At 52.8% G+C, this 23,488-nt stretch overlaps 4 protein-coding genes across 4 annotated transcripts in view; 1 reads left to right on the plus strand and 3 right to left on the minus strand.

The window, feature by feature from the left end:
• Positions 1 to 732, minus strand: part of PSMB6 (proteasome 20S subunit beta 6) — a 2,201-nt gene extending 1,469 nt beyond the window's left edge. Inside the window, exons 1-2 of the mRNA XM_025864329.2 lie at positions 574 to 732; positions 107 to 174 (exon numbers count right to left, since the gene is read on the minus strand). Coding sequence (XP_025720114.1) covers positions 107 to 174; positions 574 to 675 — 170 coding nt within the window. The 5' untranslated portion in view covers positions 676 to 732. The remainder of the gene's footprint in view (positions 1 to 106; positions 175 to 573) is intronic.
• Positions 733 to 3,104: 2,372 nt separating this feature from the next.
• GLTPD2 (glycolipid transfer protein domain containing 2) lies at positions 3,105 to 6,166 on the minus strand. The gene is made up of 4 exons (XM_025863899.2): positions 6,034 to 6,166; positions 5,865 to 5,929; positions 5,456 to 5,622; positions 3,105 to 5,359 (listed from the first exon to the last, which is right to left on the minus strand). Exons 1-4 carry the CDS (start codon positions 6,155 to 6,157, stop codon positions 4,822 to 4,824), a joined length of 894 nt encoding a protein of 297 aa, XP_025719684.1. The 5' UTR covers positions 6,158 to 6,166; the 3' UTR covers positions 3,105 to 4,821.
• Positions 6,167 to 7,686: 1,520 nt separating this feature from the next.
• Positions 7,687 to 9,263, plus strand: VMO1 (vitelline membrane outer layer 1 homolog). Its single transcript, XM_025864321.2, has 3 exons — positions 7,687 to 8,153; positions 8,518 to 8,633; positions 8,906 to 9,263. Exons 1-3 carry the CDS (start codon positions 7,968 to 7,970, stop codon positions 9,201 to 9,203), a joined length of 600 nt encoding a protein of 199 aa, XP_025720106.2. The 5' UTR covers positions 7,687 to 7,967; the 3' UTR covers positions 9,204 to 9,263.
• A 1,006-nt stretch (positions 9,264 to 10,269) lies between these two features.
• On the minus strand, positions 10,270 to 15,640 carry TM4SF5 (transmembrane 4 L six family member 5). The gene is made up of 5 exons (XM_025864388.2): positions 15,381 to 15,640; positions 11,267 to 11,347; positions 10,814 to 10,950; positions 10,439 to 10,619; positions 10,270 to 10,361 (listed from the first exon to the last, which is right to left on the minus strand). The coding sequence occupies exons 1-5, from the start codon at positions 15,555 to 15,557 to the stop codon at positions 10,347 to 10,349; spliced, it is 591 nt and encodes a 196-aa protein (XP_025720173.1). The 5' UTR covers positions 15,558 to 15,640; the 3' UTR covers positions 10,270 to 10,346.
• Between the last annotated feature and the right edge of the window lie 7,848 nt (positions 15,641 to 23,488).

Raw genomic sequence — 23,488 nt, forward strand, 5'->3', positions numbered from 1 at the left:
GGAAGGAAGGAAGGAAGGAAGGAAGGAAGGAAGGAAGGAAGGAAGGAAGGAAGGAGGGAAGGAGGGAAAAGATGGGATGACCGGCCAGAATCTGTCCTGAGCTCACCCAGTGGTTGTTCTGGAGTCGGCTCCCAGAACCACGCCCCCTTCAAACTGCACGGCCATGATAGTGGTCTGGGAGAAAGGAGAACGGGGTGAATCTGGCCCTCCTCCCCATCCTCCCGCATACACAGACTTCACTGATCCCTCAATGCAGTCCCTGGAGTGGGCAAGTCGTGCGCCACCGACCGCTAGCAAGTCTCCTTGGGGGCCCGAACACCCCCGCACAATACCACAACGCCAATCCTCAAATCCTCAGAGGCCCATCCTGGCCTGAAACCCTCGTCCCGCAAGTTTCCGCGCTCCAGCCTCCCTCCCACACCACTCTCCAACATCCTCAGGGTACCTCTTCCCTGCTACAGCGCATCAGACCACCTCCCTCCCGCGCCCTCCAGTTTTCCAACCCACTCAGGCCTCATCCTCCCATCGCATCAAGCCTTGGGCACATCTCCTGAACCCCGAGTGCCTCCTCACCCCTGTGGAGACTTCCCGGCTTTCCCAGTCCGGGGTAATGGCCTCGGGACCCCAGGCCGGCGCGGACCCCACTCCTCGAGCGGCTACTAAGGTGGCCGCCATCTTCCTCCCCCGGCACTGCCACAAAGCAACTGTCGTAAAGCGCTCTGTCACGCTCTTCAGTCCCGTGGTGAAGCCGTCTGCGAGCGAAGCTAAGTCGCGGTTGACGGCAGAAGGGAAAAGAACGGCGCAGGGAAGGTTCTTTTGCGACAGTGAGCGCCTGACGGCAGCGTGGCCAGCCGACACACAGAAAAGCGTCCAAGACAGTGTGGAAGGCCTACGTTTCCCATGGGGCTGCGCGGGACTGACGTAATCTGATGGGAGTTGCAGTTCAGAGCGTTGGGATGCGCTTGAACGTCTCTGAATTAGAATGGCCACGCTGCTCTCATTTCTCTTAGGTGTACACACTTAGGACCGTATACCAGGAGTGGAATGGCTGGGTCATGTAGAAACTCTAGACTTAGCATTTTGAGGAAATGACAGTTTCCCATAGCAGCTGCCCCATGTGATGGTCCACCAGCCCCGTGTGCATGCCTGAGCGTTGCGATGTCTGCACATCCTCACTGGCCGTCACTGTGCACTATTTCAGCCGTCCTCGTGGGCGTGAAGTGGCATCTTGTGTAGCTTCTCTTCCCCGCCCCGCGCCCCACTTCCTTAATGATTAGTGATGTCCAGCATATTTTCACGTGCTGACCATTTGTATATCTTCTTTGGAGAAATGCCTATTCAAATCCTTAGCCCTTTTTATTTTTATTTTATTTTATTATTATCATTTTTTAAGTAATCTCTACACCCATCGTGGGGGCTCCGATTCACAACGCGGAGATCAAACATCATATGCTGCAGCGACTGAGCCAGCCAGGTCCCCCCCAAATTGGGTTATCTTTCTGTTGTTGAATCCTAGGTGGGTTTTTTTTTTTTTTATCTCTAGATACTAGGCCTTTACCAGACATAAGATTTGCAAATATCTTCTCCCATTCTCTAGATTGTCTTTTCACTTCCTTCATTGGTGTTCCTTGAAACACAAACATTTAAAATTTTTAAAAATATTTATTTGAGAGAGCATGAGCGGGGGGAGGGGCAGAGGGAGAAGCGACTCCCTGCTTGATGCAGGGCTTGATCTCAGGACTCTGAGATCATGACCTGAGTGGAGAAGACAGATGCTCAACCGACTGAGCCACCCAGGTGCCCCTCCACTCTGATCTTTATTATTTCTTTCCTTCTGCTTTTTTTTTTTAAGTTTTAGTTTGCTCTTCTTTTATAGTTTTTTTTTTTAAGATTTTATTTATTTATTTGACAGAGAGAGACACAGCGAGAGAGGGAACACAAGCAGGGGGAGTGGGAGAGGGAGAAGCAGGCTTCCTGCTGAGCAGGGAACCGGATGCGGGGCTCGATCCCCGGACCCTGGGATCATGACCTGAGCCGAAGGCAGACGCTTAATGACTGAGCCATCCAGGTGCCCCCTTTTTATAGTTTCTTAAGGAGGATGGTTGATCTATTAATTTGAGATCTTTCTTCATTTTTAAAATAGGCATTTACAGTGACAAGTTTCCCTCTGAGCATTGCTTATGCTGCATCCCTGAGTTTTGATATGTTTTGTTTTCATTTTCACTCATCTTACAATGTTTGCCCTGTGATTTCTCCTTTGACCCACTGGCTGTTCAGGAGTATGTTGTTTCTTTTCTACGTATTTGGGAATTTCTCAAATCCCTTCCTGTCACTGATTTCTAGTTTCATTTCCTTTTAGAGAATATTTTGTGACTTCAGTCTTTTAAAATGTATTTTATTTTATTTATTTTTTTAAATATTTGTTTATTCATTTATTTATTTGTCACACAGAGAGAGAGAGAGCACACCAGAGCATGAGCAGGGGGAGCAGCCGAGGCAGAGGGAGAAGCAGGCTTCCCGCTGAGCAGGGAGCCTGATGCGGGACTCCATCCCAGGACCCTGGGATCATGACCCGTGCCAAAGGCAGACGTTTAACCCACTGAGCCACCCAGGCATCCCTAAAATTTATTTAAAAAGAGAGCATGAGCGGGAGGAGGGGCAGAGAGAGAGGAAGAGAGAGAATCTCAAACAGACTCCCCACTGAGCTCGGAGCCTGACATGGGGCTCTATCCCTGAGATCATGACCTGAGCTGAAATCAAGAGTCAGACGCTTAACCGACCGAGCCACCAGGTGCCCCTGATCTTTTTTTATTTTTATTTTTTTAATTTTTTAAAAATTTATTGAGACCCTAACATGTCTCTTTTGGAGAATGTCATATGTGCACTTGAGAAGAATGTGTATTTTGCCATTGTGGAGCGGTCTTCCTGTGACTGCTGTCGTCCTGTACATACCACAGCTGGAACTGGTTTTTGAATTGTGAGTATGATCTAAACAATCCCCTGCTTAAAATGAACTCTGGAGATAAAGTCTTATCTCTGTAAGGTAGTTTGTCACATCCTTCTTGAACTTGCTCCTGACTACCTGTCCAGAATCACATCTCCTCTTTACTTTTTAATTTTTTATTGTAGTAAAATACAAATTACATAATGTAAAATTCAGCATTTTAACCATTTTTGATGCATGATTCAGCAGCATTAAGTATATTTGCATTACTGTGCAACCTCCTCTTTTCTTTTGGACTCTGGGCTCCGGCCATCTTTTCGTGCTCAGACATTCATTTAACAAAAAGCTATTGAATGTCCACTAGAAGACAGGCACTGTTTGAGACACTGGAGGTACATCAGGGAACAAATTTCTGTCTAGAAATTCCCTGCCCCATGCAGCTTCCATTTCTCAATGGAAACAAAACAAAACAAATAAGTACAACATACAGCATGTTATTAGATAGTGACTCATATTAAGAAAAAAAAAACAGAGTAGGGAAGGGAAATAGGAATTGTGTGTGTGTGTGTGTTTGTGTGTGTGTGTGTGTTGAAATTTTAGAAAGAATCATCAGGGAAGGTCTCCCTGTGGAGACATTTGAGTAAAGTCCAGAAGGTACTAACGAGGTAAGTCATTTCTCCATTTGGGGGAAAAGCATTCCAGACAGAGGGAAGAGCAAGTACAAAGATCCTGAGGCAGGATCATGCCTGAAATATTGAATGCAAATCGAAGAGGTCAATTTGGTTAGTACAGAGTCAGATCACGTAGGACCTTTATGAAGCTTTTCATCATTTTCAACTGAAAATATGATCCATTCTCAACTGAAAATATGATCCAACTGAAAATATGATCTCAACTGAAAATATGATCCAAAATATGACATTTACTGCTTAAATTAAATTTTTTTTTCATCCGAGTGCAACAGGGAGCCCCTGGAAGTTTTTGAGCGTGATGGGATATGATCTATATTTTAAGAGATTACTTTGGCTGTTCTACTGAAAATACACATTAGGGAAATCGAGTATGGGACAGAGAGACAATTAGGAGGCTATTGTAAAAATCCAGGTGATAGCTATCTAATAAGTAGCTGTATATATAGGATTCTGGGGTGCAGGGGGAAAATGGGCTGGACTCCCAATTTGAGAGTTCCCAGCGTGTGAAATGGCCACACACTTTCCCGTTCACTATTGTTGTGGGAGTGGCCGAGGAGGTCTTTTGATGAACGAACATTATCGAGCTGAGTGCCCGCTAGGTGTGAGTGCTGACGCACCGGTTTTAGGCTTGGGTAGGTGAGAGGAGAGGGTGCCACTTATTGGCAGAGACAGGGGACACACGGAGAGGTGCAGTTGTGGGAGGAGCGGAGGGATCCGCGTGGGACGTGTTGCATTTGCGGCGTGTGTGGCGGCGTCCAGGAAGGAGCCGGCTGTGCGGGGCCGGGGTTCTGGGCTGGAGCCTTGGCACGCTGCCTTGGGAGTGGCTGGGAGCGAGCCCGGGGGAGCCTGAGTCTCTCAGCTGTCGGGAACAGGGATGACACATCTTCCCACATCCATTGTTTTCTGTTTCCCTTAAGCGCCTGCCGTCATCACACGAGACGCCCTAAATCCACCGCCACCCAACCATGCTTATTCCCACAGCCCCGCCCCTCGCCCCGCGACTGCGCAGAGCGGGAGGGGCGCTACACCCACCCCGCCGGGGGCGGGCCTTGCAGGCGGTGACGTCACGCGGAGCCGTGGCTTCGGCGGCCCCGCCCCCCTGGCCGACCGCGGGGGCGGGGGGGGGCCGGCCGGCTGGACGCGGAGCGCTCGGGTCTCGGCAGGCCCCGGCCGCGGGGGGGTGCCTCAGGCCAGCTGGAGGAGGCTGCGCTCGGCCAGCAAGCCCTGGGTGCGGTTGTAGACATCCTCCAGGGTGCCCGCCACCCGGACCAGTGCGGCCCGCGCCTCCGCCTCCCCGGCGCCCGGGCACGCCAGCTCGAGCCAGCGGTCGCGACCCGGGAAGGCGAGGAACGCTAGGCGGGCGGCCTGGCGGACCAGCCAGGGGTGGTGCGGGCCCAGGGCCGTGCGGTACGCGTCGCTGCACTGCGCGCCGGCGTCCGGTCCTCCGAGCGTCCCGGTCGCCACCCGGTGGAGGCAGAGCTGGGACCAGCGCAGCGCTCGGTGCAGCAAGAGCAGGATCCGTGAGCCCGAGGAGCTGGTGGTGTCTCGGGGGGCGATCCCGGGGCGCTCCAGCAGTCCCTCCCGCCGCTCCCACGCCACCATGGCCACCAGCGAGGAGTAGTGCGCCGCCTCGGGGCCGTGCACCCGAGCCTCGAGGGTTGTCACTTTGGCGAAGGCCTCGCTCGTGGCGAAGGCGAAGGTGGAGCCGAGGGGAGTTAGGAACCTGCGTGTTCGGTGGCGGGCAGAGCGCGGTGGTTGGAGAGGGGGCGGGGGACCCCGGGAGGCGGGCGCCGGGTGGGGGGGGCGCGAGACCGCTCACCTGACCAGCGCCCTCCATCCGGCTAGGTACTGCGACAACGCCACATCCCCTTCGGGGTTCAGACTGGCGCGGAACGGCCACATCACGCGGCCCACCACCCCCTGGGGGCCCACACATTGAGGCTCTTCCCACTCGGGGGCCTCCAGGGGACCTGACTGCCGCGGGACCTGGGGGCAGACACGGGCGGAAGGGGGCGGGAGGAGAACCCCTAGCCTGCGGGGCCTCCTTCGCCCCGCAGCCCAGTGGGGCCCTGCAGAAATGAGTCCTACGGCTGGCGTCTCTCCTGCTGTACTCGGCTTCGGACGGGAGAGGGGACGCGCCGCCTGTCACCAGATCCTCAGCCTGGCCCCTCTGCCCCCGATCGGGGCCCCACCCGGAGCTCCCGGTCCCAGCCCCGTGCCGAGCATACCTGGACAGGCGATGTTCCCTCGGGAATGCACGACTGTGTCCCCGATCTGCAGCCTGAGAGGGCGCCTGGGGAGGGGCGAGACCCAGCGGTGAGGGCGCGAGGAGGGGGTCTAGGTTCCCAGCGCTTGGCTTCCCGGGTCCTCCCAGAGCCGAGGGAAGGGACCACTCACGAAAGCTCCAAGCGCAGAGATAAAGAAGCAGCAGCAAGAGGAGCGCGAGAGAAATCGCGTGGCGGACCCAGCGCCGCGAGGCCAGCGGAAGCAGCGCGACCCCCACGGCCGCTGCGGGGGCCATCGCCCCCTCTCCAGCCCCAAGCCAGCCCTTGTCCCTCCGCCTCGGGAGAAGCCTGCGGGGCCCTAAGTTGTTAAGGGTTAATAATTAACCTACTAAGGCCCCTTCCCCTGTGCTCTTTGCCCCAGAGGGCAGCATCCCAGCGGAGAACAGGATGAAGAAGATTTGGGGGGGGGGGGCGATTCAGCAGCAACCACTTGTTTCCGCGCTTGCCTTATGTGTAGGGCCAGGCTGTGTAAGAGGGAAGAGGGGCTGGGGTGAGAACCGGCTCCCCCACCCAGCAGTGGGTGTGGGCCCTACGCTTACTGGGCTTGAATTCCCGCCGCTGTAAATTGAGGACAATAAATAATAGGTACTTTGTCGATCTCATCCGAGGGTTAGCTGATATCGTATGTGCAAACACTGTACATGGAAAAGCTGACCACAATTGCTCCATAACTCTTAACCTATGAAGTTCAAACATAGGGCAACTGGGATCCAGGAAGCACCCACTTTTAAATTCACAACCCTGTCTTCAGGGGACCTGTCTTGATCTGGATGCTTTGTATGTTAGGCTTTAACTGTTTACATTTTTGTGGTTTAATTCCTTTTAAACTCCAGATTGGTTCTGGTTCTCCGGTTATTCATTTTTTTGCGTGTGTGATTTTATTTTTTTTTAAGTAATCTCTATGCCCAACGTGGGATGAACTCATGGCCCGAAGATCAAGGGTTGCATGCTCTACGGACTGAGCCAGGCAAGCACGCCCCCCACATTATTCTTCAAACCAAACTTTAGTAACTATTTCTGCATCCAGGCCCTGTACTAGGCCTCAAGGAGACAAAAGAACCTTCACACAGCTCAAGGTCCATTGGAAAATGTACCTTCTGTCTCCCCCACACAGATGTGGGCTCCAATGAAGACAGGGGCCTTGTTTTTCCCGGTTGCTGTTCTATTTGCAGCACTTAGAATATTGCCTGGGCCCAAATACATTGTTGCTATATAAATATATATTGAATAAACGCAGGAAAGTGTGGAGAGCCGGCAAATCGGGTGGTGTGCCCCGTGATAGATGAGCCATTCTTTTTTCTTCCCAAATTAGGAGTCCACCTGGTGGTCATAGCTAGGAAAACATTCAGGGGAAGGACCCAGGAAACGCCAGAAGAAACAGCATCTCTTGCTCCTAGGGCGTTCTCAATCCCCTGTCCATAAACTTCCTAGAATTGTTCCTGTCTGTGTATACTTTCTTCTCAGGGGAAGGGGTACCCCAGATTCTCTGGGAGTCAGGGCCCCAACCCCTATGAAGATCCTTTCTAGCTCCCACAGTTTCTGGATTCTTGCCCCATCTCTCCCTCTAATGCTCCCTCAAATCCTGGAGGTCCCTAAGGTTGCTGCTGACCAATCCTGTCCAGCATTTCAGAGCATCACTTCCATCCCTAGACTTAGGCTCTCCACTTCCCAGTGTAGGAGCTGGGAGTTTGCCAGCTTGCTGACCTTGACCTTAGACAAGTTGCTTGCCATTTCTAAACCCTGGTTCCAACACCTGCGGAATAGAAAGGGTAATCCCCACCTCCTATACTAGTTATGAGGATTGAATAACAAGGCCTGCAGGACTTAACCACAAGTCACAGCCTGGAGTAAATGTTCAGCAGGGGGTGGTTTATTCAAATGGTCAGTTCTCTTTGTCTTCCCGAGCAGAGAATGGAGTCTGCAGGGTTCCCGGAACGGATTAGTTTCGGGTGTCACTTAATCCGGGAGGCCCTTCCGTAATCAGAGCCTTCAGAGCAGCAGAGGGGGGTATAAATTGCGAACGGGGCCCAGCTCACAGGCTGCAGGATGGAGAGGGGGGCCAGAGCCCAGCTGTGGCTCCTGCTGTGGGTTACCTGCTGCGGACACGCACAAGCCCACCACCTGAGTGACTACACTTCGGTCATCGAAGTGACCAATGGGGGTCCTTGGGGCGACTGGGCCCAGCCTGAGATGTGTCCTGATGGATCCTTTGCCAGCGGGTTCTCGCTCAAGGTGAGGGCTCAGGCCTCGGTCTCCGAGGAGGGAGACGCACGACCCCGTGCCCGGGGACACAGGCTAGCAATCTTTTAAAGATTTATTTATTTATTTATTTATTTGAGAGAAAGAATGAGAGAGAGAGAGAGAGCACATGAGAGGGGAGAGGGTCAGGGGGGGAAGCAGACTCCCTGCCGAGCAGGGAGCCCGATGCGGGACTCGATCCCGGGACTCGATCCCGGGACTCGATCCCGGGACTCGATCCCGGGACTCCAGGATCATGACCTGAGCCGAAGGCAGTGGCTTAACCAACTGAGCCACCCAGGCGCCCCACAGGCTAGCAATCTTTTAACTGGTCCTTGTTCCTCTGCTCCCGGCCCAGGAGGAGACCCCCCAAGGCATTCCTGGCGACGACACTGCTTTGAACGGGATCCGACTGCACTGCTCAGGCGGGAACGCGGAGAGCAACACGCACGTGGTGGAGTCCCAGTCTGGAAGGTGCGGGACAGGGGCCAAGGGCCCCCAGGATGCAGCTGTGCCCCTTACCCTCTGTTACACGCCCACCCTCCCCGCTACAATGTTCCTCCAGGGCTGTGGGGCAGTTTAGAGCTGGGGAGTGGGTGGAAGACCTCCCCTCTGCCCCTCGGTGGAGGTCGGGTGACGGACCCCACCCACCCGGGTCCCGCAGCACCGGCTGAGGAGTCCCCAAGGCTCGGTCGGAATGGGGGTGGGGAGGACCCAGAGGCAGCGCTTCTCCCCTTCCCTCGCAGGTGGGGCACGTGGAGTGAGCCCCTGTGGTGCCCCAGCGGTGGCTTCCTCGTGGCTTTCTCACTGCGCGTGGAGGCCCCCAAGACCCTTGTGGACAACACGGCGGCCAACAACGTACGCTTCCGCTGCTCAGACCACACGGAGCTGGAGGGGCCCGGCCTGGCCTGGGGCAACTTTGGAGAATGGAGTAAGCCCTGCCCCAAAGGCATGTGCGGTTTGCAGACCAAGGTGGAGCGGCCGAGGGGCCTCCTGGATGACACCGCCCTGAACGACGTGCGCTTTTTCTGCTGCCACAATTAACGAGGGCGCCCGCCCCGGGGCCAATCCCACCGCTCGCTATTAAAGCTTCTCTGTCTTGGCTCTGGTCTGGCTTGTTTCAGGGGTAGGAAACTGCTGTCTCCTTGTCTTCCTCCCAGCCTGACACTGGGCCAGGCCCAAAGTCGGGTTTGGGCTCAGGTGTCCTGGCAGGCCACTGAAAGGTACGGACCCAAGGAAAATGCCCTTAAGCACAGTTCTGCGCCCGAGTTAAGGAAGTCCCTGGCTTCCTGAGGGCGTCTGCAGATACCTCGTCCTCATTAAGAGCTCAGACTGTTTCCTTTCTGAACTACCAGTGACCTCAGATAGAGAAACTTCTACCAAGTTAGGAGACGATAAAGCTGGAACCCCTTAAACTTTCATTTTCTAAAGCTTATTTTTCACAGTTTCCTTCCTTTCCCCACAACAGTTAAAGAGTGGCTTTTCCATGTACGGATTTCCGCTTGGGACCTTTGTCCTTGCTGCTCCCCACCTGGAACCCCCCAGCTACCCAGCTGGCTAACTGATTCACTAGATTTCAGCTCCAATTCCACTTTCTCAGACTTCACCTTATCTTAAAACGTCCCTCCAGGGGCGCCTGGGTGGCTCAGTTGGTTAGGCGACTGCCTTCGGCTCAGGTCATGATCCTGGAGTCCCGGGATCGAGTCCCGCATCGGGCTCCCTGCTCGGCGGGGAGTCTGCTTCTCCCTCTGACCCTCTTCCCTCTCGTGCTTTCTATCTCTCATTCTCTCTCTCTCTCTCTCTCAAATAAATAAATAAAAAATCTTAAAAAAAAAAAAAAGGTCCTTCCAGCAGCCAATACCTATCCCATTACCAGCGTGTTTTTTTTAAAAAAGTGAAGTAATCCACTGCCTTTTCAAAAAAAATGTACCCATCTTAGACCCCTGGGTTGTTAAAATTCTTGGAGCGCACAGAACTAGCCTGTCTTGTTTACCACTGTATTTGAGCGCACACCGACAGCTCAGTAACTCCTAGCTAACACTTGCAGGGGGCCCGAAGAGGAGCGCCCCCAGGCCCCTCTGTATCTGGAGGCATCATCTGAGACGCGCAGGCGAGTTCAAAGGTTTATTTCCAGGGCGGGGTGGGCCGGGCGCGCGTCCAAGAGCGAGCAGGCCGGTCGGCGCAGCCTCAGCGAGGGGTGCCCTGCGGAAAAGAGAAGGTGAGGACGCAGCCAGGGAGCACGGAGGCTCTCGCTCCAGCTCCAGCCCTCGTCGCCCCACCTCCTTCCTGCAATCTCCGCAGAAGACACCGAGGGTGGCGTTCACCAGCTGCACCCCGCACAGCACGATCTCCAGGCACGAGGCGGCCACCAGCAGCGAGAAGAGTGTCACATTCCAGGAGACCACGCCAGGCGGCTCCACGCACAAATTCCACAGAGTACGGTTCTGCAAGTAAGAGCCTCTGCGGGGTGGGGGGCAGGGTCACGTGGGAGAGGTAGGGCACTCGGAGTGTCCTCCCTCCAGCCCCGCGCAGGCGCTGGAGGGGGGTTTGGCCCACGTGGAGGTGGCTTCCGCGAAGGCGCACCCCGTTCCCGGGTCCCCGAGTTCCCCATCCAGGTGGGAAAGGCAGGGTGGGGGGGGGGCGCGAAGCCTTACTTGGTGTCTCTGAAGTGGTAATCCCACCCGCGGTCCGTTAAGCATTTGGGTCCAATTCGGAGGCCGGCTCCCGACACCGAGAGGCAGTAGAGGGCCCCCAGCACCCCGAAGGCCGAGGAGAAGATGGAGCGCAGCATCTGGATGCGCAGTGCAAGGGGAGGTGAGCGGGGCCGCCTCCTCCCGCGTGCGCGCACCTTACCTCGCCCGGCTCGAGGCGCGGGAGAAATACGTCTCCCGGCAAAGCCCGGGGCTGGGCCTCGCGGAGGTTCGTGGGAGTCCTGGCTCCCTTTGCAGGCCCACTGAGGCTGAAGTTGGGGGGCGAGGGAGGGGCGAGGCAGAGCTGGGACTCTGCTGGGGGGGGAGCTCCCGGGGCTAGGGGGACCGTGGCTTCAGGTGTCAGAGGTTCAGGCTTCAGAGACCCAGCCCCGAGTCCTGCCCGCGTTTGGAGCTTACCCTGCAACGATTTCCACAGCAGCCTGCACCACAACAGCCCTTGCCCCCTGCCCGAACCGCTGAGATGCCCGGACACAGCACCTGCGGAGGAGGGTCGGTGTGACAGCAAGCCCCCCACCCCATCCCCCACACGTTTTGTGCATCGTGCATGGGTGCTCATCTTCCTCCTGGAGCTGCCTGGGATCCCCTCAGCCCTCTGGACCATAGGAAGACCTTGTCTCCATTACTCCCCGAGAGCCTTTGGGTTCTAATTTATTTATCATTATCTACGTGCCTACTTATCTGTGTTCAGATTGCAGCTTCCACGAGGGCAGGGCCCAATGGTAGCCTCCACAAATCTTGGCACCTAGTAGGTGCCCCACTGAGCTGGAGTCAGGGGGCCTGGGGTTGAGGCCCACCTTGTGCTCACTTCACACTCTGTGAATTGATTCATCTCTGTGGGTCTTCAAGACCTACCTCACAGGGCTGTGCTCAGGATTTAATGAAATAACAGGCCGACCTGAGGTCAAGACTGGCTCAGTACAGGTCCCCTCGGCAGCAGGAAGGATCAGTGGTGCTGGAGTGTCTGGTGAGCTGGGACCGGGTGGAGGGGGGAGGAGGGTGTCAGTGAATGCTCTGATGGGAAGTAGGGACTCCCAAGGCCCAGCCCTGGACCTTCCTGTCCTCCTTCCTCCTGTGGCCCTCCTCCCAGAGCCCAACCCTGTCCTCTGGGACAGTACTCGCCCCCAGATTCAAATCTACCTCCTTTCAGTGTCTCGGCTCAAACCAGCCAGCCTCAGACTGACCTCGCAGGTCCGCCAGAGTTCCCCAAGTTCACCTCCCTGTGACTTTTTTTTTTTGTCTCCATCAGTGTTAATATTCTTCAGGTCACCAACACTAGAAAGCTGGAATCCTTCACCCCAGCCAGACCTCAAGTCTTCTCGACTTTTCCTTTAGCGATTCTCTAATCTTTCTGTCCTTCTGTCTCTGCACGGTCCCGTCCCCGATCACCTCCCACAAGGAGGACCTTCTCAGCTTCTCTATGAGTCGTCTGTATCTCTTGCCCCTGTGCGGCTGAACACTCCATCCTCCATTGCTCCCACCACAGTGAACTTAGCTTTCAACGGGGGCTTTTCTCTGCCCAAAGCCTTCAGGGTGTCCTCAGAGAGTAGCCCATCAAGACTGAGCTCTGGGAGGGGAGCCTGGGTGGCTCAGTCGGTGGACCGTCCGCCTCTTGGTTTTCGGCTCAGCTTACGATCTCAGGGTCATGGGATCGAGCCCCACGCTGGGCTCCGTGATCAACGTGGAGTCTGCTTGGGATTCCTTGTCTCCTTCTCCCCCTGTCCTTCCCCCCACTCACGTGCACACACACACTCCCACCCTAAAATAATAAATAATAATAAAGTCTTAAAATAATAAAGTCTCCAAAAAAAAAAAAAGCAAACAAACCGCGGCTGAGCTCCAGGAAGGCATCCGAGGCTCCTCGCTTTGGCTCTAGTCTTAATTTCTTGCACCGCGCCAGGTTCTTCGCCCATCTCTGGAATTCTATAGCTCTCTTGATCTTTGCCTCCCTGTGTGCCCGGTGTGGTACAGAGTGTACCAGGCAGCATTTTGTTTCTCCCTAGAGGTGGCGCTGAGGGTTTTGATCCTGTTATCTCTTGCATCGTGACCTCATAGGGAGCTGAGCGGAGTTCTGCTGGATGCTCCCTCTCCTCTCTTTCATGTCCCCCAGCAGGTCTAGAACCAGTGCTGGCCCCTTTGCTTCACCTCTCTGGGTAGGACACTTAACTGGGAAGCTCCAGGATCCAAAGACACCTAGAATTTGGGATTGACCAGTTTCGAATGACCAGCTACCTCTTTGAGATTTCTACTCTCTTAAAGTGTTTAAGTTCCTTTTGTTGTCCGAGCTCCTCTGTCTTACTCTGTGTCAAGAGAAGGGTCACGGTAAGTGCGGAAGGAAGCCCTGAGTTTACAGCTCCCATCTGCTTCCTTGGCCCCTGGCCCATTCTCAGCCACTATCAACTCTCCTGGACAACCACAGTGACCTCCGTCTGCGCTTACGTCACCAGCTCCCCTCCAACTCTTCCTCCGCACAGCAACCAGTGAGACCTTCTAAATCCAGCAGGGTATGGAGCAACTAAAGCTCTCCTAGTTTGCTGATGGGAATGAACTTGGGATAAGAACTTCAGAAAACTTTTTGGCAATATCTATCAGCACTGCATCCTTGCACACCTTAAGAATTAACAGTTTCACCCCCTAGGTATCCATCCAACAGCCACGCAAACAGAACTTCACCTGAAGACATTTACAGGAATGTTTATAGCAGCATTACTTGTAATAAACCCAAGTTGGGGCCTATCTAAAAGGCCATCAACAGTAGGATGTTTAAATTAATTGCGGTCCATTCACACACTGGAATGCACCAGAAATAATAGACTACGTGTCTACCTAATGATACCGAAGAACCTCACAAACATATGTTGAGCTAGAGAAGCCAGACACAAAATTGTTATACTGGATGATTCCATTTATATAAAGTGTCGAACAGGCAAAACTAGCCTACGGGGCTAGAAATCAGGGTAGTGGGGACTCTCATGGGCGTAAAGCCTGGTGTGGGAGGCCTGTCTGGGATTCTGGTAATGACCTGTATCTTGGTCTGAGTGCTGGGTACATGGTGGGTTCACTGTAAAAATTCACTAGGCTGGGGCACCTGGGTGGCTCAGTTGGTTAAGCATCTGCCTTCAGCTCAGGTCTTGATCCCAGGGTCCTGGGTTCGAGCCCTGCATCGGGCTCCCTGCTCAGCGGGGTGTCTGCTTCTCCCTCTGCCTGCCACTCCCCCCCTGCTTGTGTTCTCTTTCTCTCTGTCAAATAAATTAATAAAATCTTAAAAAAAAAAAGGTATACTCTCTTGCTTACACGTGAAATTCAAAGAGGATAGAAAATGATGTTTAGAAAAAAAATGCTATAAACAGTGCCCACCCCCAGCATGCTGCTTCCTGTCCTTGGTCATACCTACTCCTATCTGAAACCATCTTGCTCATTTGTTTACTTTGCTCACCGAGGATTAATCGAGTGCCCGTCAAGTACAGGGGCACTGGACCAGGCAGGTACCTGGCACACGGAGCCAGCGAAACAGGCAGTCCTTGCTCTCATGGAGCTCCTGTTCCCGCTTCCGTGATACTGTGTTCTCTGCAGCGGGAACCCAGCTCCAGGGAGAGCAGGGACGTGGCCTGCGTCCCCGGGGAGCAGCAGGGACTGACTGTGCCGGCAAGCGGCTCAGGGCCTGGAGGTGGGAAGAGCGCACCTGGCAATGAGCATGGGTGGGGGGCATGCCCGGCGTGGGGATCCCCACCCCCAGGCGGGCTGGAGAGGAGTGCAGTGTGACACTGGGGGAGTGTGTAGGGAGGAATGTCTCTGTGGCCAGAGAAAGAGGCAAAGGAAGGGACCTTCGTCCATCCAGGGACTTTCATCCATGGGTGGGGTGGGGTTCATCTGAGTAGTGAGGAACCCTGCTGGGTAGGTCTCCTGTCTTCATCCCACGATGCTGTTAAACTACCCCGACCTTCCAGAAGTTCCCCCAAACAGGGAGGGTTTGGAGGGTGGAGAGGAGGAGGTCCGGGAGAGACGTCTCCCCTGCCCCCACTTGTGACAGATGCGAGTCTCCGGGAAGACCTGGGCACCTTCTCCAGCACGCTGACCTGAGTTCTGGGTTGGTGCAGCACCGGGTGGGCATCCAGAAGTGTGGGGCGCGAGTGAGGGGACCTGGAGGTGACCCTGCTCCGTACGCCAGCGTCCCCATACCCACACTCCATGCCCGTTATCAGCTTGCCCTGATAAGCGCCCCCACAGCTAGCTCTTCCCAGCGGTGCCCTAGCATCTGCTGCAGGGCAGGGGCTGGGAGGGACAGGTAGGATGCCCTCCCTACCCAGAAGGGAAGCTGCTTAGAGGCTCCTTCCTTCCTTCCTTCTCTTTTCCCATGCACGTTCAGCTCAGGTGCTGAACTCACAGGTGCTCAGTATCTGGGGGCGGCCTGGGAGGCTCCAGGCCTCCACCAGGCCACTGCCACCCGGCCCCGCCCCTCTCCCCTCTGCGCGCGCTCAGGACCCCGCTGCCCAGTGGTGTCCAGTCCGCTCACCATCAGGCCCCCGCCGAAGAAGCCAGCCATGAGCCAGACTTGTATGCTGAGCTGCTTGACGTTGGTCCAGGTGGTCTTGCCCTGAGGCACCAGCAAAAGGGCATTGGCCAGGATGCAGATCAGGGACAGGGGGATGAGGGAGAGCCCCACGAAGCGGGAGCACTTTCCAGTGCACATGGTGAGGCAGCCACAAGGATGCAAGCCCTGAGTGAAAGTAAGCCCGGTTCCCAGGTCCAGAAAAAAAAACCAACAAGCCCGGAGCAAGGTACAAAGGTTGGGGAGAGATAAGAGAGAAGCGGGAGACCGGGCAAAGAGGAGGTGACGGTGGAGGGGGTGGGGAGCTTGACACAGAGGAAGTGGCCTGAGGTCAGTGTGTGTTCTTGCTCCTTTCCTGCATGCACCTGCAGCTCTCAGCATCCCCCCCCACCCCCGTGAGCTCCTCGCCGGCTTTGTGACTCAGCCAGGCCCCGAAGCCTGAGTCCCTGTGGCTTCGAGGGCGTGAAAGCTGGAGTGACCCCATGTCTTGTGTGGTAGGTCGTGCGGATGAAATGGGACCGTGTGGGGAGCGTTTTGTAAAATGGGCTGTGCTCAGCGGGCGTGCGGTGGCCCCCACGCTCCCAGTGGGCCCTCGAGGAAGGGCCTTCCTGGAAGGAAACTAAGAGGGTGCTGGTGGACCCTCATCATCTGTTCATTTCTGTTGTCAGTACTTGTTTAAAAAGCCCTCCTCCAGGGGCGCCTGGGTGGCTCGGTCGGTGAGGCACCTGCCTTCGGCTCAGGTCATGATCCTGGGGGCCTGGGATGGAGCCCCGCATCGGGCTCCCTGCTCGGCGGGAGGTCTGCTTCTCCTTCTGCCCCCCACCCCCCTTGCTCATGATCTCTCTTTCTCACACTCTCTCTCAAATAAATGTATAAAATCTCAAAAAACAATAATAAACTTTAAAAAAAAACCCAAATCATAGGGATTCTGAAAATTTCCTACAAAACGAGGGGCGGGGCACATCATCCTGAAGACTGAGAGAAAGAAAAGAACACTGGAGAAATACTTACTGTAGGATTTGGGTGGGATTTTCAGAAAGGTGTTCACTAGAATTCTCCTGGAAGCAGGAGCAGAGCACCGTAACATAGAAAGGTTGGGCCGCGAAGGCGCCAGCATGCATTTGGGGGAGAAAAGAGAGAATTGCAGAGAACCTCAAAATGCGCAGAGAGAATCGAAGCCCACATGGGAGAGCAGGACTGCCACGGGGCCGGAGTGAGTGAAGGGTGCAGGGGACACGCTCGAGATGTCCCGGGTAAGGAAAATGGCTGTTTCCAATGACCCGGTAGAGCTGGTGGCCGAGACGCCCCAGCCCACAGTCTGCGTGAGGAGCAAGCTGCTCTGGGCATGGGTCCACCTGTGTCCGCTGGTCAAAAGGCACAGTGCATCCTAGTAAGATGTTAAAAGCCAGCCGAACCTGGATTCATCCTGAAGAACCACACCATGAAAGGATACATGTAGGCAGCATTAAAGGTCACCTAGAAAGGAACAAAAATTGGCCTGGCCCGAGATTTCTCTGCGGCCCTAAATGCCGGAAGACAGAGAAACGGGGTCTATGATTCTGACAGCAAGCAAGGCACTATGTCCCAACAATCGTATGAATATCCAAGGTGCTTTTTGTGTGTGGGAAGGGCAGTAGAATCACATTTCTGAGAATGCTTGGGTTTGAAATACAACTGTGTCTCTTTCTTCTCCTTTATTAATTCCTTTTAAAAGTATTTGAAGTCACTGAGAGATGTAGTAAAAGAAAAATCCCCCAAGTGGGGAAGTCCTGACGTAACTCTAAATAACTTTTATCGGGCGCCTGGGTGGCTCAGTTGGTTAAGCGACGGCCTTCGGCTCAGGTCATGATCCTGGAGTCCCGGGATCGAGTCCCGCATCGGGCTCCCCGCTCAGTGGGGAGTCTGCTTCTCCCTCTGACCCTCTTCCCTCTCGTGCTCTCTATCTCTCATTCTCTCTCTCTCAAATAAATAAACAAAATTAAAAAAAAAATAAATAACTTTTATCAAACTGAGTTGTGAAGCTGAATGTCGGTTTCAAAAAGAAAAGCCTCTCAAAGAGAAAAATACATATAAATCCTAAAAATTATATTAACAGTTGTAAAGATGTCCATGGTTTATTGTGTGCTGTGCCCAGAGTCCATTTTAAGGAAATAAATATGAAATAACAGAAAACCCAACTCTACTGAAACCAAAAGGGAATCTATTGGTTCAGGTAATCAAAACGTCCAAAGGTAGAACTAACTTTCAAACATGATTGATAAAGAAGTCATCGATAGGCTGGACTTCATTAATATTAAAAACTTGTGCTCTGCAGGAGTCACCATCAGGAGAATAAGACAAGCCACAGACAAGGAGAAAGTATTTGCAAAAGACACAGCTAATCAAAGACTGTTACCCAGGACATACAAAGCATTCTTAGGGGACACCTGGGTGCCTTAGTTGGTTAAGTGTCTGCCTTCCGCTCGGGTCATGATCTTGGGGTCCTGGGATCGAGCCCCCACGTCAGGCTCCCTGCTCAGTGGGGAGTCTGCCTCTCCCTCTCCCTCCCCCTGCTCGTGTGTGCTCTCTCCCTCTCAAATAAATAAATAAAGTCTTTAAAAAAAGCAACAACTCAACAATAAAAGAAAGAACAGCCCGATTAAAAAATTGGGCAAAAGACCCAAATAGACACTTCCCCAAAGAAGATATCCAGCTGGCAAATAGCATATAAAAAGAAGTTCCACAGCATGTCATTAAGGAACTGCAAATACCCCAATAACAACGGGACACTGCCACACACCTACGAGAATGGCCAAAATCCAAAATGTTGACAATACTAAGTGCTGACGAAGATGTGGGGAGACAGAAACTCTCAGTCCCTGCTGGTGGGAATGCCACATGATGCAGCCGCTTTGGAAGAAAATCGCAGTTTCTTATAAAACTAAACATGCTCACCATACAGTCCCACAATTGGACTTTTAGGTATTTACCCAAACGAGTCAAAAACCTAGGTCCACACAAAAAAACCTGCACATGACGTTTATAGCGGCTTTATTCTGGACTGCTAAAACTTGGGAGCATCCGGGCGCCTGGGTGGCTCAGATGGTTGGGCGTCTGCCTTCGGCTCAGGTCATGATCCCAGAGCCCTGGGATAGGGTCCTGCATCGGGCTCCCTGCTCCTTGGGAGCCTGCTTCTCCCTCTGCCTCTCTCTCTTTCTCTCTCTGTCTCTCATGAATAAATACAAATAAAAAAAATCTTAAAAAAAAAACAAAACTTGGAAGCACCCAAGATGCTCCGTGGTAGGTGAGTGGATAAATAGACTGTGGTCCATCAGGACAATACGTTATTGTTTAGCGCTAAAAAGCAATGAGCTTTCAGTCCACAAAAAGACAAAAATGAGACGTAACTGCATAATGCTAAGTGAAAGAAGCCAATCTGAAAAGGCCACGCACTACGTGATTCCAGCCCTAGGATGCGTGGGAAAAGGCAAAACTCTGGGGACGGTAAAAAGGGCCGCGGGTGCAGGGGCCTGGGAGGGGAGAGGGATGGACAGACAGAGCAGAGTGCATGTTTGGGGCAGTGACATTATTCTGTGTGATGCTGTCATGGTGAACCCAGGTCGTGAAAGGCGTTTGTCCAACACCAAAAGTAAACCCCACCGTAAAGTGTGGCCTTGGGTGATGATGATGAGTTTGTGTAGGTTCACTGACTGTAACACACGCACCACGCTGGGGTTAGGTGTTGACCGTGGGGGGGCCCCGGCGGTGTAATGGACACACTCTATACTTAATAAATAAAATATAGGATCCACTCAATGTAGTGGCCTTAAACTGCTCCAGAAAAGAAGTCTGGTTAAAAAAAAAAAAAAAAAGTCTCCAAGCTAAGAGAGTAGATTTTTTTTTTTAAGATTTTTATTTATTTATTTGACAGAGAGAGACACAGCGAGAGAGGGAACACAAGCAGGGGGAGTGGGAGAGGGAGAAGCAGGCTCCCCACTGAGCAGGGAGCCCGACGTGGGGCTCGTTCCCAGGACCCTGGGATCATGACCTGAGCTGAAGGCAGATGGTTAACCAACTGAGCCACCCAGGTGCCCCAAGAGAGTAGATCTTAAAAGTTCTCATCACGAGAAAAAAATAATTGCATCAATGTGAGGCGCTGGATGTCAAGTACACTTCTGTTGGGGATCGGTTTACGGTAAATGCATGTCCCTGTTAAACCTATGGAGCCTTATATCGGTTACATCTCCCTCTTACAAAGTCTTCAAAAACTTTGCACTGTGTTTTCAAGTGGAGACAAAAGTCTAAGGCGTTTAGAAAGGCACAAAAACAAAGTAGTGGGGTGAAGATTTGGTGAGCGCTGAGAGTCGGTCCTGTGGCCAGCACCTGCAGAACCGGGAAAGGAGCAGCGGCTTGGGAGGCGCCACTGGGGACAGTCGTGGGGGCTCCTGGGAAATGCTGCCTCAGCAGGGCCCCCTGCTGATGATGGATGATCAGTGATCCATCGCACAGAGCACAGGATCGGGTGGCAAACGTGGAAGACATCGGTAACTCGATCAGGACGTGATTCAGGAGTCAGACTGAAGACATGTTGGAAATAGGACAACTGGAGTTTATTTTGCGTATAGCTTTCTGCCCCTGGTATGCGCCAGGGTGATTTTTCAAAGGGCCTGAAATTCACATAAAATACACATTTTAAGCGTTAAGAAAGCATCATGTTACGGCTTAACTGGAGGCATTTCTTCTTCGCGAGACACAGAGTCTGGTGGTGCAGTTGCAGGTGTCTGAGGTTTAGTGAGACTCAGGGGCCCAGCTCACGGGCCGCCAGCAGGGCCCCTCCTGTACTTGGAGAGGAAAGCGATCTACTAGGCGATTTTCAAATGAAGTTAATGAAGGACAGATACGGAGGCAGGGGCTAAGAGAGGCAGGCGGCCGTGGCTCCGTATCCCGGGGGGTCAGGGAATCGGAGGCACAGAGCCGGATGCAGGAGGCCCGCGCTCCTAGGCCAGGGCTCCTCAAGCCTGACTCCATACCCCCCTCCCCGCCGGGGGCGCCTCCTTAAAGTACTGTGGGAAGTGAGGCTGTAGGGGCCTGCATGTCGCAAATACTGCATCGCCGAGCCCCTCCTGGCCCGTGAGAACGTTTTTCAAAGTTCTGTAACCCGCTGAGCAAGCAGGAATTAGCATTCCGTGTCAGCGGAAGTGGAGGGGGAGCTGAGGTGCGGGCCTGTGAAGGGGGGGGGTCTACAGATGTTAGCAGCGGGCCTGCAGGACATGGCAACAGTAACTAACATCATTGTCCTGGGGAAGCTGTTTGCCAGGCTCTGAGCACTCGATGCATCTTGACTCCCATCCTTCTGGTAACCACCCACGAGGAATTGGAAGGGTTCCCGTCACCCCTGTGCTGCGAACGAGGAAACCTGGCTCCAGGGTCTGAGCTCCTGACCATGACTCTCTGTCGCTTCCGCTCGGAGAGGGGAGGCCGGAGGTCGGGAGGAGAGGTCATGGAGGCTGGCGTGGCTCAAGAGGCCCGCAGGCTCTGGGCAGAGGCTCTGGGGGCCCCCAGAGGTTAGCGTGATTAGGATTGGGGCGAGGGGTCGGAGGTGTGCACAGAGAGGAAGGCAGGGGCTGGGTTTCGTGGGGCCTTGGGAGGCATTTAGGGGGCTCTGGAGGGTTCTAAGCAACAGGGTGACATGATTCTATTTGTTTTTAAAGGGGCCATTTTGGTGGTGTCTGGAGCGGGGATTGTAAGGGGGAGGTGCAAGCAGGGAGACCAGGTGTCGGGAGGCTGTCACAGTCCAGGTGACAAGTGATGTGGGGGCGGGGGGCTCGCCGTTGAAAACCCATGTGCAACTTCTGACCCTCCCAACGGCTTAACCACTGATAGCCTAGCATCGGCCAGAAGCCCTTCTGCTAACACACACAGTCGATGAACACGTCTTTTCTATATTCCGGCTGGATTCTTACAATAAAGTGAGAGAACCACAGGAAAATGCACTTAGAGTGCTGTATCGACTGGAAAAACCTGTGTATAAATGGCCCCGCGCGGTTCAAAACTGTGTTGTCTGACGGTCAACTGTCTATTCATTTCGGGGTCCCTCCTTGCCCACGGCCATCTTCCTAACAGGTGCAGAAATCTCCCGGCAGAGCATGGGGCCAGATTCGAGCAATAACGGCCACCCGTATCTGTAATTTTATCAACATTATCTGGGGATGTGTTTCACTTCTTGATTTAATTAGGGAGACTCTTGGCTCATTATTTTACTCACGACTTCGCACCAAGAAATACAAGTTAAAAATGCTTTTAAGGGGAGCCTGGGTGGCTCAGTTGGTTGAGTGTCTGCCTGTCTGTCTTCGACTTAGGTCGTGATCCCGGGGTCCTGGCATCGAGCCCTGCATTGGGCTCCCTGCTCAGTGGGGAGTCTGCTTCTCTCCCTCCCTTTGCCCCTCCCCCAGCTTGTGCTTTCTCTCTCTCAAATAAATAAGTAAAATCTTTTAAAAAATGCTTTTAAAATTTTAAAGGAAGGAGCGCCTCGGTGGCTCAGTCGTTAAGCGTCTGCCTTCGGCTCAGGTCATGATCCCAGGGTCCTGGGATCGAGCCCCGCATCGGGCTCCCTGCTCCACGGGAAGCCTGCTTCTCCCTCTCCCACTCCCCCTGCTTGTGTTCCCTCTCTCGCTGTGTCTCTCTCTGTCAAATAAATAAATAAAATCTTAAAAAAATTTAAAAAAGATTAAAAAATAATAAAATAAAATTTTAAAGGAAAACATTAGAGACACATGAAATGGGGTGTGTGCCTTCCAAAGCTCAGGAGGAGATCAAAGGAAAATAGACTCAATCCACGTAGAAGATAAAGCATCGAGGAAAAACAGAAAGCATAAAATAAGGTGACTCATTATGTGAAACACATAACAATTCGTGTAAGTATTTTAAACTCCTTCATGAAAAACATTAGTGTTTTCAAATGACGCTAATAGGCAAAATTGTGTTAGTGGCGTTGGCCTCGGGGGAGGGGCAGGGTGCTGGGACACAAGAGGGGGAGGGGACTTCCTCTTGGTGTCCGGGAAAAGGCACTTTTCTGCCTTTTGGATTTTGTTATTGTGTTGGGTTTTTTTTATTTTTATTTTTTCATTTAAAAATTAAATTTTTTTTTATTATTGTGTTGTTCCTTCGAAATAGTAAATACGTAACAGAATTAAACCGTACGGTACAGATCGTGTTTTGTTAAAGGGTCATTTTATGTTGGTATGGGCATATATTTACAATTGTTATGTAACATCCATAAACCTACAGGCACGAGGTTATATTGTGTGAAAATATATAAAGCCCACATAGTTAGCAATAAACTGAGAAGTTGTCAGAAATATAACAGTATGGGCAACTGTAACATAACTCACCCGCCTTTGGCAGATGAAGTAGGAAAAAATACGCAAAGGTACAAAGGTATGGAGAATCTAAGTGATGATAAGGTTGATTGATTAATTAGCCACTCATTCAACAAATATTTATTGAACCTGTATGATGTGCCCCAGGCCTATTGCTAGATCCCAGAAATACAGCAGTGAACATGAAGTCATCATCCTGGAGCTTGAGTCAGATGATATTTATTGACCTTTGTATCTCAGAAATGGAAAATACACCCTCTCTGATGCCCAGGAAACAGTCACAAATATGGATCAAATATTAGGCTCTGAAAGAAATACCAAATTCCTCAAACCTGAAATTGTACTGGCCACATTCTCTGACCACGAGGCAATAAACCGGAAACCTCCCAATGTTTAGGTAACAAAACCCAACCCTGAAGAACCCCAAAACTGTCCTAAATAAATTTTTTTAAAGTTTTTATTTTTTTTTTTGGTTATCCCTACACTGAACGTGATGCTCGAACCCACGACTTCGAGATCAAGAGTCCCTTGCTATTCTGATGGAGCCAGCCAGGTGCCCCTGTCCTAAATAAGTTTTTGATCAATGGGAAAATCCAAATTGTAAACTTCAGATGACTATAAACAAACAAGGAGAATAGGCCACGGCAAAACCCGAAGCACTGATAACACCAGATGACTGAGTACTAATGAGTAGTCAGGCTTGGCGCCAGAGAC

The sequence above is a fragment of the Callorhinus ursinus genome, unplaced genomic scaffold, assembly GCF_003265705.2.
Source record: "Callorhinus ursinus isolate GAN/ISIS: 27379988/994484 unplaced genomic scaffold, GSC_fseal_2.0 scaffold43, whole genome shotgun sequence".
Classification (NCBI taxonomy): domain Eukaryota; kingdom Metazoa; phylum Chordata; class Mammalia; order Carnivora; family Otariidae; genus Callorhinus; species Callorhinus ursinus.

Excerpts from the sequence above, each read along its gene's own strand:
- VMO1 (XM_025864321.2), top strand. The coding sequence starts at position 7,968 with ATGGAGAGGGGGGCCAGAGCCCAGCTGTGGCTCCTGCTGTGGGTTACC. Across the intron at positions 8,154-8,517 it reads CCAGCGGGTTCTCGCTCAAG|GAGGAGACCCCCCAAGGCAT; the intron begins GTGAGGGCTCAG and ends CTCCCGGCCCAG. Across the intron at positions 8,634-8,905 it reads GTGGAGTCCCAGTCTGGAAG|GTGGGGCACGTGGAGTGAGC; the intron begins GTGCGGGACAGG and ends CTTCCCTCGCAG.
- GLTPD2 (XM_025863899.2), bottom strand. The coding sequence starts at position 6,157 with ATGGCCCCCGCAGCGGCCGTGGGGGTCGCGCTGCTTCCGCTGGCCTCG. Across the intron at positions 5,930-6,033 it reads TCTCTGCGCTTGGAGCTTTC|GCGCCCTCTCAGGCTGCAGA; the intron begins GTGAGTGGTCCC and ends GCCCCTCCCCAG. Across the intron at positions 5,623-5,864 it reads AGGGAACATCGCCTGTCCAG|GTCCCGCGGCAGTCAGGTCC; the intron begins GTATGCTCGGCA and ends GTCTGCCCCCAG.
- TM4SF5 (XM_025864388.2), bottom strand. The coding sequence starts at position 15,557 with ATGTGCACTGGAAAGTGCTCCCGCTTCGTGGGGCTCTCCCTCATCCCC. Across the intron at positions 11,348-15,380 it reads TCTTCGGCGGGGGCCTGATG|GTGCTGTGTCCGGGCATCTC; the intron begins GTGAGCGGACTG and ends CCTCCTCCGCAG. Across the intron at positions 10,620-10,813 it reads TACCACTTCAGAGACACCAA|AGGCTCTTACTTGCAGAACC; the intron begins GTAAGGCTTCGC and ends CCCACCCCGCAG.